Source organism: Gigantopelta aegis, chromosome 4, assembly GCF_016097555.1.
Source record: "Gigantopelta aegis isolate Gae_Host chromosome 4, Gae_host_genome, whole genome shotgun sequence".
NCBI classification, from domain to species: Eukaryota; Metazoa; Mollusca; class Gastropoda; order Neomphalida; family Peltospiridae; genus Gigantopelta; species Gigantopelta aegis.
This window is the reverse complement of record NC_054702.1, coordinates 58,896,997-58,915,349: the sequence shown is the minus strand read 5'-3', so window position 1 is coordinate 58,915,349 and position 18,353 is coordinate 58,896,997. Positions and strand designations below refer to the sequence as shown.

General features: G+C 38.2%; 1 protein-coding gene and 1 long non-coding RNA gene across 2 annotated transcripts in view; both read right to left on the bottom strand.

The window, feature by feature from the left end:
- The window catches only part of LOC121370835 (diacylglycerol lipase-alpha-like), a 48,461-nt gene extending 47,232 nt beyond the window's left edge, over positions 1 to 1,229 (bottom strand). Inside the window, exon 1 of the mRNA XM_041496337.1 lies at positions 1,015 to 1,229. Coding sequence (XP_041352271.1) covers positions 1,015 to 1,109 — 95 coding nt within the window. The 5' untranslated portion in view covers positions 1,110 to 1,229. The remainder of the gene's footprint in view (positions 1 to 1,014) is intronic.
- Positions 1,230 to 10,770: 9,541 nt separating this feature from the next.
- Positions 10,771 to 17,054, bottom strand: LOC121370883. Its single transcript, XR_005957742.1, has 3 exons — positions 16,907 to 17,054; positions 13,408 to 13,504; positions 10,771 to 10,908 (listed from the first exon to the last, which is right to left on the bottom strand). It is a non-coding gene; the product is annotated as an uncharacterized LOC121370883 (long non-coding RNA).
- Between the last annotated feature and the right edge of the window lie 1,299 nt (positions 17,055 to 18,353).

Genomic DNA, 18,353 nt, shown 5'->3' with positions numbered 1-18,353 from the left:
CTTCTAACCACCAATGGGAATGCATCTATTTCGTAAGATATTTATACAAACTTGACTGCTTACGTTACGCGCTACGAAAAGGCACTGCATCGGGAATAAGTCTAATGTTTGTACTCGCGATAAAGATATGTTGCTACGTTGTCAGGACTAATCATTCAGTAAATTTTACACGAACAGTAAATCGGTTATGCCAAACCGATGCACAAACGAAACGTTTGTTCGTTCGTGCAGGCCTGTAAAAATATCTGTATACCTATTTGTCTTTTTGTTTATTTGTGGAGGGTTTTTTTTTTTGGGGGGGGGGGGGAGGTGTTGTTAATTTAATTTTTAAAAAATTCAAACGTCATGATTCATGTGTCTGCACACTCCCTAAAAACAAGTCAATTATTTAAACTGATTGGTTTATGGGATATGCCGGTTCAGGGTTTTTCACGATATATATATATATATGCACCATTCCATAGACAGGATAGCACATACCACAGCCTCTGATATACCAGTTGCAGTGCACTAGCTGGAATGAGAAATTGCCCAATGGGCCCACTGACGAAAAAAGAAGTTTGTTTAATTTAACGACACCAATGGAGCACATTGATTAATTAATCATCGGCTATATGTCAAACATTTGGTAATTCTGACTCGTAGTCAGCAGAGGAAACCCACTGCATTTTTTTTCTTCTAATACTGCAAGGGTGAAGGGATCTTTTATATGCACTTTCCCACAGACAGGTAAGCACATACACAGTCTTTGTCCAGTTGTGGTGCATGGGTTGGAACGAGGCCCACTGATGGGGATCAATACTAAACCGTATTAAATAGCAGTATTTGATCAGGAAGGTGTGCAGAAATGTATGTAAAGACTGAAAGGGGGAAGGGGGGGGGGGGGGGGGGTCGGGCGGGTCTAGACTGAAAATATATTAAAAACAAACAAAAATTGTACACGCGCCTGCTACCACATGGGGGTTAGGTAGGATGCGTGCGAAATTCTAAGCCGTGTATTTCTAAATAACTTACCATGATATGTGCAATATCAACAAAAACAGAGCTGGCAAAATAAAGTCATCAGAGCCGACAGACCATCGACGACCAAAAACTATAATACCAGGCATTTTGCACTCGTTACACTTATCGACATCTCAAGCTATGACTATTTCCCTGCCCTTGTCGTGTAAGATTTAAATGCAATTGCGCAAATTTTGCATCTAAGCTATATTTTGCTACATCTCCAAAAATTACATTCGACATATTTATTAAAATCGGGAGACTTCCGTTCCGTAGACGTTTTCATTGGATAAAATAATTTTCAGCTCGGAACTGACAACGGAAGTTTGCCTGTTGCTTAAAGTCTCCGATATGAAACGTCTAAAGGTCATTGTGGTTAGTAGGATTGCTTTAAAACCTTTTCCCCTTTTTTTCTTTTTTCTTTAGAGGTATAACATAGCGACTATTTCGCTCGAATCGTCCCCTAGCTGATCTAGAAAAAAGAAAAACAACAATTAAAAAACAAAAACAAAGGAAGAAGAATCCAAAACTACTAGCACCTCTGTAAAACACTGTCCTGTAAAAATGGAGATTTCCTTTTGCAATGTACGGAGATATCTGGGCGAGTTTGATTCAAACAGTATTTATTTGTTAAAAAAAAAAAAAAAAATATTTACTTCAACTTACAATACATATTTAATTTAGTCTATGTTATATAAAAAAAATTAAAAATCCAAAATCAAGCTGCAAGACTTATTACTGAAAAAAAGCAAAGAAACGTCCATTGCAGAAATAATCAGCTCTCTCAAATGGCTTAAAATCAGAGAGAGAATTGACTTTAGAACCTGCCAGTTTGTCTACAAAGCCCTCAACAAACTAACTCCATCATATCTAGAAACAATGTTTCAAACAACTTCAGAAATTCACTCCTTAAATCTGAGGTCAACTCAACATAGTCGTCTTTATGAATTAAAACCAAGAACAGAATTTTATCGCCATAGTTTTTCATGCAGTGGATCTAAACTGTGGAACTACCTTCAAAGATAAAATATTCTCAATCCCTCGCCTCATCCAAATCCAGTTATTTTAAGCACTATTCAAATAATAATTAATTTTAAGATATACCTTTGTTGTTGATTTTGATGTGTTTGTTAAAATAATTATGATGTATTGAGTTATCACTGACTCAGATTTCTTAACAAATTGATTTAAATATTATTTAAATATTCATAATATGTGCTATTGTTTCTCATGCTATACATATGACATGTATGTTGATGTTGTTTCTTTGAATGTATGTATGTGTGTATAATATCATGTATAGATTAGAGAGGGCCTCATGGGAGACCAGTCACCTTGTACTGAATGTGTTTACCCTCTGAAAATAAATAATTTTATTATTATTATTATGCCAGAGTTGTATTAGAAACGATCGCATTCGGACTTTCGTGGGGGGGGGGGGGGGGTGTTACATCAAGGAAGCTAATTCTTGAAATATTGAGTGGGCAATGTTGGACAAGTACGCCGTTAGTAGCTAATGTTCGCAGACGTCAATAAGATGACACTGATATATTGTGGAAACACGTTATTGGAGGTGACTGCCCATCTGTCCATCACTCTGCATTGTTTTATCCGCTAAAAAAGCACCAAAATCAGTATTGGTCTACAGGAAATTGTAGTACACAGATATAAGTCTTGAGAACACTACAATGCAGAAAATCTCAGTATAATAAATTTGTGGTGGTGGTGTTACAAGAAAGTGCATATACACGAATATGAACATTTGATTGCTACAAAATGCATCACAATGGTAGGGCATACAGGAATGGTTATTTTAAATTTGTATATTGCCAGATCTTAAGACAGAGCAGTGGTTTCATAATTAGACTGCAAACCTGTATTTTATCAATTTATCTACGTTATGATCGATTATCGTATAGAATAAAACGACCGTTTCTAATATAACTCTCACATTATATAGATTCAACATGTTTAATTCGTTAAATCGGTTTCAGTAAAAGTTTAAATACGTTTTCTTTTCACCATATAAGTTACCTCTCAGAGCATGAAATTCTCCGTGCAGTTGACCTTCAATAGGAAATCTCTCTTTTATTTTCAGGACAGCGTTTTAAAGAGGTGGAATAAAACCGATATCTTATTAAAGGGATTATCCTAAGTTTGCGACTATTGTAACATATTTTTAAATAGTAAATCCTTTTTAATAACTGAAGTTAAAAATTCAATTTATTATTTCATGGTTTTTTTTTCTTCTGTATATCGAATGTATTTATTTATGTATTATATACACACCACACACACACATATATATATATATATATATATATATATATAGATATATATATATATATATATATATATATATATATATATATAATGTTTCTTAATTTGGAGGTAAAATACAAGTTGGGCTACTAGAAACATTACGATTTAAAAAAAAACACACACACATTGTATAAACAGACATTGACATTTTTAAACAGGAAAATGTATTTCATATATGCAATTTTAGTTGTTAAAAATGCTTAAGACAGAAACCAGTTATATTTTATTCACCACAACCCGCAATGTCATGGGGTTTTTTCAAGGATGATATATGCTTCTTTACTTCTTCGAGAATCATTTCTCTCAAATTTATTATTTCTTTTTTTAAGTATTACTACTATAAACAGTCCGCACGACCTCTGTCTACTTTCTCGGAAAATGAGTACTGATTAGTCCATTGGGTTGAAGTCGGAAAAGAAAATCTCATTTCATTTCAACTTATTTTCGTTGTTATATCCAATTAAGGTTCACACACCTTTGGTATCTGACGACAGTCGATAGTAGTTAGTGAGAGAGAAGAGGGTGTAGTGGTCTTACACCTACCCATTGAATCGTTCAAATTCGCTCTGGGTGAGAGCCGGTACCGGGCTGCGAACCCTGTACCTACCAACCTTTAGTCCGATCGGATACCCACACACCATCCTGGCCGGTAAACATCTTTAAAAAGTTAGGACAAAATAACTAGTGAAGAACATAAGAAAGGAAAAGCTACTATTGGCTTCAGTAGAAGTTTAGCACGTCCAGTTAGTCCATGGGCCACAGGCCAATTTTTTATGATTTGGTACCACCCAGAGTGACAAAGGCGCATAGGTTTTTTTCATAGGTCTATGCATGTAGATAATAAAATGAGGTGATAGCCTTCCGTATCGAGTAGCTTTCTGTCATTTTCACCCTGAAAACTGAATAGTGTGCGGAAAAAATCTTGGGGGTATGGGAAACTTAATTTGGAATAACTTTCCTTAGAATCACCCTATCATAACAATTCACCACTCAAAATGTGTGTTTTGAAGCCAACTAACGACTACGTATCATAATATGCAAATGAACCACAAAAGTAGGTCATCAGAGGTCAAAAGGTCACCGATTTTGGATCAAGCTCAAAATTTGCGGATTTCAGCTTTGCCTCGTCATCTATTAGTACATTTGTCAAAATCAGGCCTAGAAATGGCTGGAAACTGTGTCAGAAGGAATTTCCAACCATTTAAAGGCACCCATGTTCAGCCATCTAGAAAAATATTGAAACGGAAACAAACGAGCCAAGGTCAATCTTTGAAGAAATTGATACTTTTATGATATATCAACATTAACTAACACAACACCCTATTGGAACAAATAAACACTCAAAATGTTTATTATGAAGTGCTCTTGGTATCTGATGTCTTTTAAAGAAAATTATTATTGACATGTATAAAAGTAGGTCATCAGAGGTCAAACTGTCACTATTCAGTTTTCTATGATTTGATGGTACCAACCAAGCTCATTCTGAAAAATAAGGATGGAAACGGCAATGAGAAAGTCATAATAAACACCTGCGATTGTTTCTGATCACCCTAATTCAGTTTTTGTTTTCATATTGAACAGGTACAGGCTAGTGGAAATCTTGAAATTCCATCAACGTTTCATTGAACTGATCTTTAAAAAATTATTACTCCCCATTCAAACTATTGTCAATAGATGACACTAGCTGTCTGTTTCACTTTCACCAAATGGAGGTAGAATGTAATCCTTTGCATTTAGTTCAATTTCTAAGTTTTCTTTACAGCTTTGGCCAAATATACTTGGTAAGTTTGCAGCCCTGTAGTACATAGGCAATATATACATTATTCATAAACTGTGATCTGCAGTAATAAAATGTATCTTATCTTATTTTATCGTATATATCTAGTGACACGTCCACTTAGACTATTGAACAACACTGTAGTATTTGAGGGTCACAGGTGTGGTACTGCATATAGGAACGCAGGACTGGCTTTATCAAAAGACCGCCCCACCCATGGTCACCTATTGGGACATTTGCCAAAATAAGGCTTAGAAATGGCTGGAAACTGTGTCAGAAGGAATTTCCAACCATTTAAAGGCACCCATGTTCAGCCATCTAGAAAAATATTGAAAGGGAAACAAACGAGCCAAGGTCAGGTTTTTGCAAAAATTTATACTTTTATGATATATCAGTACTAACACCAACATTAACTAACACAACAAACACCCTATTAGAACAAATAAACACTCAATAACGTTTATTATGAAGTGCTCTTGGCATCTGATGTCTTTTTAAGAAAATTATTATTGGCATGTATAAAAGTAGGTTATCAGAGATAAAAAAAAACACTATTCAGTTTTCTGATTTGATGGTACCAACTAAACTCATTCTGAACAATAAGGATGGAAACGTCAATGCGAATGCCATAATAAACACCCGTGGTTGTGTCGGAGCACCCTAATTCAGCTTTTGTTTTCAGATTGAACAGGTACAGGCTAGTGGAAATCTTGAAATTCCTTCAAAGTTTTATTTAAATTATCTTTCAAACTATTGTCAATAGATGGCACTAGCTGTCTGTTTCACTTTCACCAAATGGAGGTAGAATGTAATCCTTTGCATTTAGTTCAATTTCTAAGTATCTTTACAGCTTTGGCCACATATACTTGGTACGTTTGCAGCCCTATAATACATAGGCAATATATATATTATTCATAAACTGTTATCTGCAGTAATAAAATGTATCTTATCTTATTTTATAATATACATCTAGTGCCACATCTATTTAGACTATTGTAACAACACTGCAGTTTTTGAGGGTCACAGGTTTGGTACTGCATATAGGAATGCAGGACTGGCGTTATCAAAAGACCACCCCACCCCTCTGGAGTAGATGCAATTTATTCATTCTGTCCACTGATGAATAGCAGGTTGAGCAATAAGATGATGAAATGGTTTTCATTGTTGTTCCATTCTGGCAGGTCACTGGTTTTATTATAAAAACTTACGGTGAAGAGCTGGAGTGTGGATCATGTGCATATACTTTGGTGTAAGGCAAAGACACGTGTGTTAGGTAAAGGCACTGGTCACACCAGGGTAGCAGTTCCATGCACCCCATGCGGTCCTTTTACCTTTTTTGCAAAGAAAGCAGGAGTATTATATCCTGTTTAGCTATGGAAAAGAAGCAGGGACAAGTATGTATCTTTTCCAAGGACGTCATACATACCACTAATTTGATGATATGTAAAGAATTTACTTGTACCACAGGCAAACCATATTCTCATATTTGTTTTACCCAAGGTAAACACATGATGGAACTTGCCAATTGGGACGACATATATATTTGTGTTAACAGTGCACACATGATGGCTGGTACAGTCGTTCATAATAATGTTCTGTACATGAATTAAAAGTGTGATGTCTGATTCCTCATAGTCACATGGTGGCATTGAACGAGCATTTGCTTGAAGAATAACTGTGGCACCAAACGTAATGGTTATTTCTCTTCGTGGTAGTCTTCGGTGACAATATTGGTAGTGTGGAGTATTATTTAGCTCCTCTTTGTTGGCTGGATCACATAAAATATCAGTCCAGTTTCATAGAACCTTGTTTTTACAAGTAACCTGACATTTCATGAGTATGCTAGCAACGTCTTTTTCTTTCTTTTGACATAAACATAATTATATGGATGATAATAAGATGAATGGTGAAACGACAGTACTTCCATTTCGGTATGGGACTATTGACAGAGCCGTGTCCCGTGTTCTCTGTCAGATGATCTCAGTATCACTCGAGCCCGGGATATACGAATCCTATAGTGTTCGGGGGAAAACCATAATTGCATCCAGTACCGACCTCCTTGCGTTGGTATGGGACACATACATCATGAACAGTAATAAAAGCATCCACGAAAGAAAAGCAAAGAAAAGGTATTCAAGGAAGCAGGCATCATGGCTAAAGTGAAATCCCTGGCCTTGCTGCTCATCAAACATCTTCAGAGGATGTTAACACTACTTTGCTTTTTTTTTCTCGGGAAAAAATAGATAGCCAGTCTGATATGCATGGAACTGCTACTCTGATGTGACTTGTGTCGTTACCAATATGACACTCAACTCTTACACCAAAGCAGACACAGATGGTCCATATCTCCAGCTACTTAAACGCATTACAGTTATCTTGTATGATAAATTCAGCGACCTCAAAATTGTCAATGAAGCAAGGGGAAGATGATAAAAACCATTTCATTTACACCAGGATGCCCGACTGTGAGCACCCAAAACAGGTTGCCTACCAAGATGAATTATGGCTCATCAGTGAACAGTTACCAAAATGCACCCAATCGAAGGAGGGGTGGGGACGGACTTTTGATAAAGACAGCCTTTCTATTTGTAGCCTATAAGACCTGCAGTAAATTAAGTGGGTGTCATCCCATTACGGCTGTAATAGGTCTTAAAGATAAGATTATAGCATTACCTACATAATAATGGAAAAGTAGGTACAATCTTTACTTGGGACGTTTGGGTGCTTAATAAATGGATTTGCTCAAAATTACACTACAAAGTTTTTATTCGTTTGGGTATGTTAGTAATAATAGTAAAATAGGTAAAGTGTTTGTTAAAGTGTAATTATTAAGTATGGTTTCCGTAGATGTGTCCCAAGCTATTTTGAGTTATTATCTTAATGGCTGGCCAAAAACATGATGCTAGCGTGCTGAACATTGAAAATGTCCAACATGACCATATATAGGTGACATTTTAACCTCTTTAGGTCTGCTTCATGCTTCAGTTACTCAAAAAACCACACAACTGTTTTGTAATAAACATTTTGTGAGACTTATTGTCATTATAGTGTGATTTAAGGTTGATGTTGGTGTTAGTACTGATATATCATAAAAGTATCAATTTCTGCAGAAACCTACCTTGGCTCGTTTGTTTTCGTTTCAATATTTTTCTACATGACTGAACATGGGTGCCTTTAAATGGTTGGAAATTCCTTCTGACACAGTTTCCAGTCATTTCTAGGCCTGATTTTGGCAAATGTCCCAATAGATGACGAGGCAAAGTTGAAATCCGTAAATTTTGAGCTTGACCCAAAATCGGTGACCGTTTGACCTCTGATGACCTAATTTTGTAGTTCATTTGCATATTATGTTATGTAATCGTTAGAGGGCTTCATAACACATTTTGAGTGGTGAATTCCTATGACAGGGTGATTCTAAGGAAAGTTATTCCAAATTAAGTTTCCCCTACCCCAAAAATTTGCTTCGGATTTTTTTCCGTATATTATTCAATTTTCAAGGTGAAAATGACAGAAAGCTACTTGATACGGAAGGCTATCACCTCATTTTATTATCTACATGCATAGACCTACCAAAAAATACCTATGAGCCTTTGTCCCTCTGGGTGGTACCAAATTCTGGTCTGGCCCATGGACTAAGTACCGTGGCTGTTAAATTAGCTTTTCAATGGTATAGCATGTTTTGATATTATATTTTGTACATGCCCGTCTAAATGGTGAGTGACCATCAACACACAACATAATAAACAGATATTCTGCTCCTTTTCCCCAATATTCAGTTTTAAAAACGGTACCATCGATGGTGATGTAGATGGGTCATTTTATTTCGACACTGTTAGAGTACTGTTGATATTTCATAGGGCATGGTATATCCTTTCCTGTTTTCCGCGTGCGGAAAAGTGCCTATATAGAGTCCCAGGGGCTTCATTTGTGGATTATATTTGTTGTATCTGCAAAAGTTACCTTCACGGATGAATTTGAAAGGAGACTCTGACAACCTCGAGCCGTATCACTATTGTTTTACACAGTGCCGCCCCTCCGCCCCTCCGCCCCTCCGCCCCTGTAGATTCCTTGATACTAAATAATCAAAGTCTCAGTCAATATGACCACAACGAGATTATTTTCTAGACCCAGTGTAACAACTATCATTACAGACAAATACATCAACGTTAACACTCTTAACACAAAAGCAGGTGGTTTGAAAATAAGCTTTATTCTGTGATGTTAAAAGGAAAGAAATGTTTTATTTTACGACGCACACAACACATTTTATTTACGGTTATATGGCGTCGGAACGAGGCTACGGTTAAGGACCAAAAGAAAGAAGTGTTTTATTTAACGACGCACTCAACACATTTTATTTACGGTTATATGGCGTCGGAACGAGGCTACGGTTAAGGACCACACATATATTGAGGGAGGAAACCCGCTGTCGTCATTTCATGGGCTACTCTTTTCGATTAGCAGCAAGGGATCTTTAATTTGCACCATCCCATAAACAGGATAGCACATACCACGGCATTTGATGTACCAGTCGTGGTGCACTGGCTGGAACGAGAAATAGCGCAATGGGCCCACTGACAGGGAGGGGGCAGTCGTTGGGTTTTAGCTACACCCGATTCTAGTTCGCTACTGATGATCCTGGACCGAGTTCATTTGTTTTGTTTAACGACACCACTAGAGCACATTGATTAATTAATCATCGGCTATTGGATGTCAATCATTTGGTAATTTTGACATAGAGTCTTAGAAAGGAAACCCGCTTCATTTTCTCGTTAGTAGCAAGATATCTTTTTATATGTTCCATCCCATAGACATGATAACACATGCCACGACCTTTGATATACCAGTCGTGGTGCACTGGCTGGAACGAGAAGTAGCCCAATGGGGCCCACCGAGCAGCAAGGGACCTTTTATATGGACTTTCCCACAGACAGGCAAGCACATACCACCGAGGTGGTTGAATCCTGCGACGCACGCACCTCAAACAAGCACTCAACCGACTAAGCCCCTCCATCCCCCAGAGCCAGAGTTACATTGCTTTAATGCCATTATCTATGAAATCTGACCAGACCGGTTTTTTAAAAATCTGTAGCAGGTTGGCGACCGACGCAGGCTAAACAACATGTTTATGAGAACGATTGCAGACGTGAGTGTCGGATCTGCGACGAATCTGTCCAACGCAGACCCCCCTCCGAGACGGTGTTTCCATAAATATTGTCTTGGGTCTACGTTGATTTGCTTCAGTCTGACCGGCCTCGGTGGCGTCGTGGTTAGAACACACCACCTAACTCCCCCCCCCCCCCCCCCCTACACACACACTCCTCCCTGCCTGCTTTTCAGTATTTATGTGTACCCATATCGAACCCACCGGCGAACAAAAATAAATCCGGAAAGCATTATAGAAAGTTAAAGAAAATTCTCTTCTTAACCGTTTAAGGAGTTTTAGACTATTAAGTACTCAGTTGCCCCCCACCCCCAAACAAGAAATCGTAGCTACGGCCCTGACCTAGTGGTCCCTAATAAAGTATATGAATCCCGTGCAATATTAAATATGCGACATCTCTCGTTCAAAGTTAATTTTAAGCAGAATAATACAAAGGCTAAAAAAAGTAAATGAACCGTTCTATTTTGTAAATATGAGCTTGCAACACGAACACTTAAGACATAGGTCAGAAGACAAATGCTTTTATTTAATTTGTAGATGCCTCAAATGTGTCTTCATGTCAAGATAATATTAATCGTCCTTGACCTAGACCTTGTCGCACGTGTTGGTGGCTCGGTTGTAATTATATCCTTCAGCAGGAATCCTGCGAAAAAGGGAGAGAAAATTAAAGAACAAATAAGATATTTATAAATAGAATAAAGACTATATTTAATTTAAAACTAATTTTTGGACTACTATTATTATTATTGCAAGTATTACTACTACTGCTGCCAATACCAACACTACCATTGCCTCCACTATTAATACTACTACCACTACCACTACCACCACTACTACTACTACTACTACTACTACTACTACTACTACTACTACTACTACTACTACTACTACTACTACCACCACCACCACTACCTCAACTACTACTTCTACTACTACTACTACTACTATTACTACCACCACCACTACTACTACCACCACTACTACTACTATTGCTACCACTACTACTACTACTTCTATTACTACTTCTACTACTACTACTACTACTACTACTACTTCTACTACTACTACTACTACAACCACCACCACTATTACTACCATTACTACTGCTACTACTACTACTACTACCACCACCACCACCACCACCACCACCACTACCTCTACTACTACTTCTACTACTACTACTACTACTATTACTACCACCACCACTACTACTACCACCACTACTACTACTACTACTACTATTGCTACCACTACTACTACTACTTCTATTACTACTTCTACTACTACTACTACTACTACTACTACTTCTACTACTATTACTACTACAACCACCACCACTATTACTACCATTACTACTGCTACTACTACTACTACTACTACTACTACTCTACTACCACTACCACCACCACCACTACCACTACCATTACTACTACTACTGCTATTACTACTACTACTACTACTACTACTTCTACTACTACTACTACTACTACTACTACTACTTCTACTACTACTACTACTACTACTACTACTACTACTACTACTACTACTACTACAGGGATAGAAGCTAACGATCGCCCCCTCGCCCCAGGTGAGTAGAAATCCCTGGGGGCGAGTACAATTTAAATGACGCTAGTCCCCCGGGAGAGTAATACTGGACAGTTGTGACCCAGATGCATGATGCGGACAGTCAAACTATTTTGCCAATGAAACCTGTTAAACATACAAACTGTAGATGTATTGCATCAATATAAATTGCCATGACAGGTTGACAAAGAAAGAAAGAATTTTTTTATTTAACGACGCACTCAACACATTTTTATTCACGGTTATATGGCGTCAGACATATGGCTAAGGACCACACAGATTGTGAGAGGAAACCCGCTGTCGCCACTACATGGGCTACTCTTTCCGATTACCAGCAAGGGATCTTTTATTTGCGCTTCCCACAGGCAGGATAGCACAAACCATGGCCTTTGTTGAACCAGTTATGGATCACTGGTCGGTGCAAGTGGTTTACACCTACCCATTGAGCCTTGCGGAGCACTCACTCAGGGTTTGGAGTCGGTATCTGGATTAAAAATCCCATGCCTCGACTGGGATCCTAACCCAGTACCTACCAGCCTGTAGACCGATGGCCTAACGACAGGCTGACAAAGTCAAAAGTATCGCAGTTTCGTTTGGTCTCGATAAATCCGGATGTTTACTGCAAACACAATCAGAACTTTGCTGTTTTTGTTTCCAAATTCCAAAAATTGCCGTAATATTTCAATTATAGATGAGGCACGTTCGGAAGGGAAATAGTGTTTTAATTAAACGCACTGTAATAGATGTTGGCATCGATAATGTTGGCATCGATCGATTTTAACTAGTTGCTTCCACACGTCTCGAGTGGAGAGTTCCGAGTTTACCAGTGGACATCCGAGTGTATTAGGACAGAATAAGATAATTCAGTAACAGTAAAGATAATTTTATGACTTAAATTAATTTAGTATTATAATTGCTATTGTTGTTGTAAACACTCCACCCTTTGCTGCCGCCTTGGGGAGGGGGTAATTTAAAAAAAACAAAAAAAAAAAAACACATTTGCTGAATGACGACCAAGTTGGTGTAGCGTGTTATACTTGAACTCAACCTGTGAAAACACTGTTCGTTTTTGTACGTTACGCTTATTTTAGTTGCCGTGTATAGTTCCCATATAGATTTGGTTCTCAGACTGCTTCAATAATGAAGTGGGGGGGGGGGGGGGGGGGGGGGGGGCTAGTAAATTTCCTCAGCTACTAGTCCCCCGGGCCATTGAAAATAATTCCTAATTTCTATCACTGTACTATTACTACCATTGCGAAAAAAAGGAGAGAAAAAAAAAAAAAAAAATTATCACTATGAATATAAGAAATATTTTATTATTATTATTATTATTATTATTTTATTATTATTATTATTATTATTATTGAAACAGAAAGAGGGGGCATAAGAGAGAGAGAGAGAGAGAGAGAGAGAGAGAGAGAGAGAGAGAGAGAGAGAGAGAGAGAGAGAGAGAGAGAGAGAGAGAGAGAGAGAGAGAGAGGAAGAAGAAGAAGAAGAAGCAGGAGGAGGACGGGTTACACTGGAACAAATATATCATAGACAATATAAAAATAGTTACCCATTATTACACCCTCTACCACATGCGTTCGAGTAGACTTGGACGCCACACACTGGGTCATAGTTCCTGGGACATGCACATACTTCCTGACAATTTGCTAAAAAAAAGAAAAAAAAAGAAGAAATTGTATTTTAAATGTTATTTCTTACACATCCGTTGGTGACAACATCATTCGTTATTTTGATAACACATACTTGTTTACACATGTGCGTGTGTTAACAATTTCAAGACATACGACTGGCTGCTCCTAGGTGATGATCAGTGCCCCGTTCCACGAAGCGATCTTAGTCTTAAGATCAACTTAAGTGCATAGGGTAGCTATGCGCCTAAGGTAATCTTAGGGCTAAGATCGCTTTGTGGAAAGGAGCCCTGGTCACTAATGCCATACATCCAATGAAAAACAGCACGATAAATCGATTACACTGTGACGTATAGTTAATCTCACAATACTTTGTCCGTGACGCCTAAGTGCAAAGGCTGCAAATTACTTTTAGTCGTAAAAGATGTTAAAATTTGCTTAAAACTTGGTTTTTGAAGATATGTAAGAAATACAATAATACATTCGTGTCCGTTAGATACCATTTATCTTACAACTCGTTGTTTAAAAACGTATCAAACTCGCTTTCGCTCGTTAGATACATTTTAAAACAACTCGCTGTAAGATAAATGGTATCCAATGGCCACTTATGTATTATTCTCTGTCTATATTACATAATGAGAATATATATCTGTATTCTTGTTGGTCGAAATATGGTCTCGTGACATGTCTCGTGATGCTGGTCCTGTAAGGATGTTTCCATGGGCAATGGGGGTGCCCCGGAGTCGGTCACTGGCAAAGTCAGAGACTGAATCCGAGGTAGGCGTGCCTGAACCTTAGGGACATGGACACGTTAAAAGAGTTCCAGACTCCATGGGCAATATATTCAACAGAGTACACAATTTTAAAGCTTATACGCAATGCACCTATTTGAATACACGTTTTCCCCTCTCAGTCTCAAACTTGAAACAGATTTTAAAGCCTCCCAATGACTCCAATCCATATTTTCACATCATTTCCTATGTAAGAATTCCAACACAGGTCACTGGTACTAAACTACGTTTTAATAAACGTGTGTAGTTTCACTATCGACGTATGTGGTCAAATAGCTTTACATAGCAAATATTACTAAGACAGTCGCCGTCGTTTTAACACAGTTGTTATACACGAACAGTTGAAAGGGCACCCTTGTTCTATTTAAGGTATAAACTTAGTTTGAACCTCGATCAATGCATAGACATTCAAAACGGCTCTCATACCAAATAGCATATCGCCGAGTCAAAGTTTAAAGTGCACCTGACTTTAAATAGATAATTAAGTACTGCCACGCCTGTCATTAGTGAGATGTTTGACAGCATGTATTGTCATAAAGTCTGGAGCCATCTGTTCAGTATATTCATTTTCTATAACTTCATGTGAACTAATATCAGTGTAACAGTTACTAATTGAATGCGCCATCAAAATTAGGATCAGCACCTTTCGCGAAGAAGGCCTAGTAAGTTGTATAACTTGTGCCTAATCTATTTGTTCTTTAAAAAAGCAATAAAATATGTTTAAATCAACCAGGATCAGCACCTCAGCATGAAAACTACACTGTTAATCGTATTGTTGGATTTTAAAAATTAACGCAGAATGTAAGCTGATATTCAAAAGTGGAGAAAATGCTCCTCAAATACCCATTCTAATTCAAATTATCTCCACTATTACATATGGATCTAACAGCAGCCCGTTGGAGTTCATGTACAGTTGACCTTTCATTCGACAAATCAAAATCTTACTTGCAAAATCATGCCAGTGATTTGAAAAGAATTTGAAAACATTCGGGATTATACCAAGGGTATACGAAATGATTTGGGTGAATTACGAAGTATGCCGGAAACTAATTGCAATATAAAATTTTATATAAAATTCATTTCAAGACGAAAAAAACAAACAAAAAACCGTTGTGGTATAGCCATAAAATCTCTTTATACTAGTATACAATCCAGAGTTTATTACTGTACTCCCCGCCCCCTTTTTTCAGTGTTGAAATAGACCAACAAGTTCGCCTATTGCATAAATAGTCTTGCCCGATATTTTTAGAATTTGTATGCTCCCGAATAACGCTATAAAAGCGAAGTGTAATTGGTCGATATTTAAATTGTTATTTATAGATGAAAAACAAAGAAGAAAGAAATGTTTTATTTAACGACGCACTCAACACATTTTATTTACGGTTATATGGCGTCCGACATATGGTTAAGGACCACACAGATTTTGAGAGGAAACCCGCTGTCGCCACTACATGGGCTACTCTTTCCGATTAGCAGCAAGGGATCTTTTATTTGCACTTCCCACGGGCAGGATAGCACAGACCATGGCCTTTGTTGAACCAGTTATAGATCACTGGTCGGTGCAAGTGGTTTACACCTACCCATTGAGCCTTGCGGAGCACTCACTCAGGGTTTGGAGTCAGTATCTGGATTAAAAATCCCATGCCTCGACTGGGATCCGAACCCAGTACCTACCAGCCTGTAGAGCGATGGCCTAACCACGACGCCACTGAGGCCGGTTTATAGATGAAATGTCATAAGGGCCCTATGGGCAACCTAGGGAGACACCACAGCATCGTAGAGGTCTAAAATTAACGAGCTACTCTCGATTCATTAATATCAAAACCTACATTAACTCGGCCATTTACCTTTCGACCGACCGTTCAAAATTGCGCCAAATTCCCTCAATCAAAATTGCGCACCCTTTTCTCTTTGGCATTTAACTGCTCCATTCAAATTCCATAGCACCACCACCACCCCCACCCGCCTGCTACCGATTTGATCGGGCTGCTGGTGCTCCCTTGCACCTGCCAGTGCAGGCGGTCCCTCCTCTCCCCTCCCCCCACCTTTCCTGTCATGGACGGAGGAGCCGGCTAAGGCCGGCTCTTGTGCCCACGACAGGCGTGCGCTTCAACAGCTTGTTCTGAATGTGCACGTAAAACCCTATGACATGACATGGACATGAGAGTCCACGCAATGCTGTTAGATCTACTGGTAGACCCAGTAAAGCTAATTTTAATCAAATTGCTCAAATACCATAATAAAGTTAAAGGGACATTCCTGAGTTATCTGCAATTTTTAAGATATTATCAACTAACAGAAACTTTTTAACGATTGTAATTACATATCAAATATATTTTTCTGCATACAATATTAGTGGCTGTATATTAAACGTGTTTCTGAACGTTCTAATATTTGTACTAGATTAAATTTCATTTTATTTCCTAAAACATTTTTTTTTCGTTCGTACAAAATTATTTGACGACCAGAAACACATTGAATATACAGACACTGATTTTCTAAACAAGAAAATATATTTAATATGTAAGTTTAATCGTAGAACTATTTTATTAGTCGAAAATATCTTGCAATGCAGCAAACTTAGGAATATTCCTTTTAAACTAGAACTAGTTGAAACGTTAAAACTTACCTGTCAGAAAGATGGAAGCAGCAATCAGGATACAGAAAAACAGCTTCATGTTTGCAACCAAAGGGACAGTAACGCTTTGACACAGTTGTCTCCTTTTATATAACTCTCACGTAATAAAACCCACTACTTAATTGAGATAATTGGTCGGACCTATATTTTATGTAGTTATAATATGGAAATAAAATTCCACTCCATCTGCTGTTCATTCGGCAGACCGGTAAACACGAGGGGTGCGAAGAACGGGCGTGCATCCCCACAAGATTCCATACAAGCAACTTGTCCAGTCCAGAAAAAAACTTCCGCTAAACTGGTTTGTGCGCTTCAGGGTAAACCAAATGGACACGTCGGAAACCAATCAAATAGTTCGCGAACGTTAGCAAAACGTTTGCTGGCTGAACGTGGATCCGCTGTTAGGTTCTTAGATGATAAAACATACCTCACATCCGGACACACGCACACACGCACGCACGCACGCACACACAAAATCAGCACAAAACAAAACTGCCAATTACTTTTAACTGTAGGCTATCAAATCGTTTCACTACATCACAGATGTCAAATATAGCATTTCAAATAAAATAGTAATTGTATACATAATGTTTGAAAATGATAGGGACGGGACGTAGCCCAGTGGTAAAGCGCTCGCTCGATGCGCGGTCGGTGTGGGATCGATCCCCGTCGGTGAGCCTATTGGGTTATTTCTCGCTCCAGCCAGTGCACCACGACTGGTACATTAAAGGCCGTGGTATGTGCTATCCTTTTTGGGGATGATGCATATAAAAGATCCCTTGCTGCTAATTTAAAAGAGTAGCCCATGAAGTGGCAACAGCGGGTTTTCTCCTTCAATATCTGTGTGGTCCTTAACCATATATCTGACACTATATAACCGTAAATAAAATGTGTTGAGTGCGTCGTTAACTAAAACATTTCCTTCCTTCCTTCTGGTTGATAATGATCTGTAACATACCTTGCTGTTTAAAGGGAGTTATTATTCTGGCTCCCCATCACTCCCCTAATACTAGTTCAAGGAGAGTAATTTTAGCTCCCCTTAGCGTGTAAAGTTATAATATGGTATCAATATGGTGATATCTTAAATGGCTTCCCATGGTCTAAGTTAGGGGAGCATCTAAGCACTGCCTTCAATTTGTTTTCATGCTAAGGTCTGCTTAACATTCTGAAAGCGTAATCCACAACATTATGTGGCCCTAAGGTTCCCCTGAATCAGTCACTGATTATGTTTCTTCCAAGCGTCTTAAATAAAGAAGTTTGTTTTGTTTAACGACACCACTAGAGCACATTGATTAATTCATCATCGGCTATTGGATGTCAAATATTTTGTAATTGTGACTCGTAGTTATCAGAGGAAACCCGCTACATTTTTTCTAATGCAGCAAGGGATCTTTTATATGAACATCTCCAAAGACAGGAAAGCACATACCACGGCCTT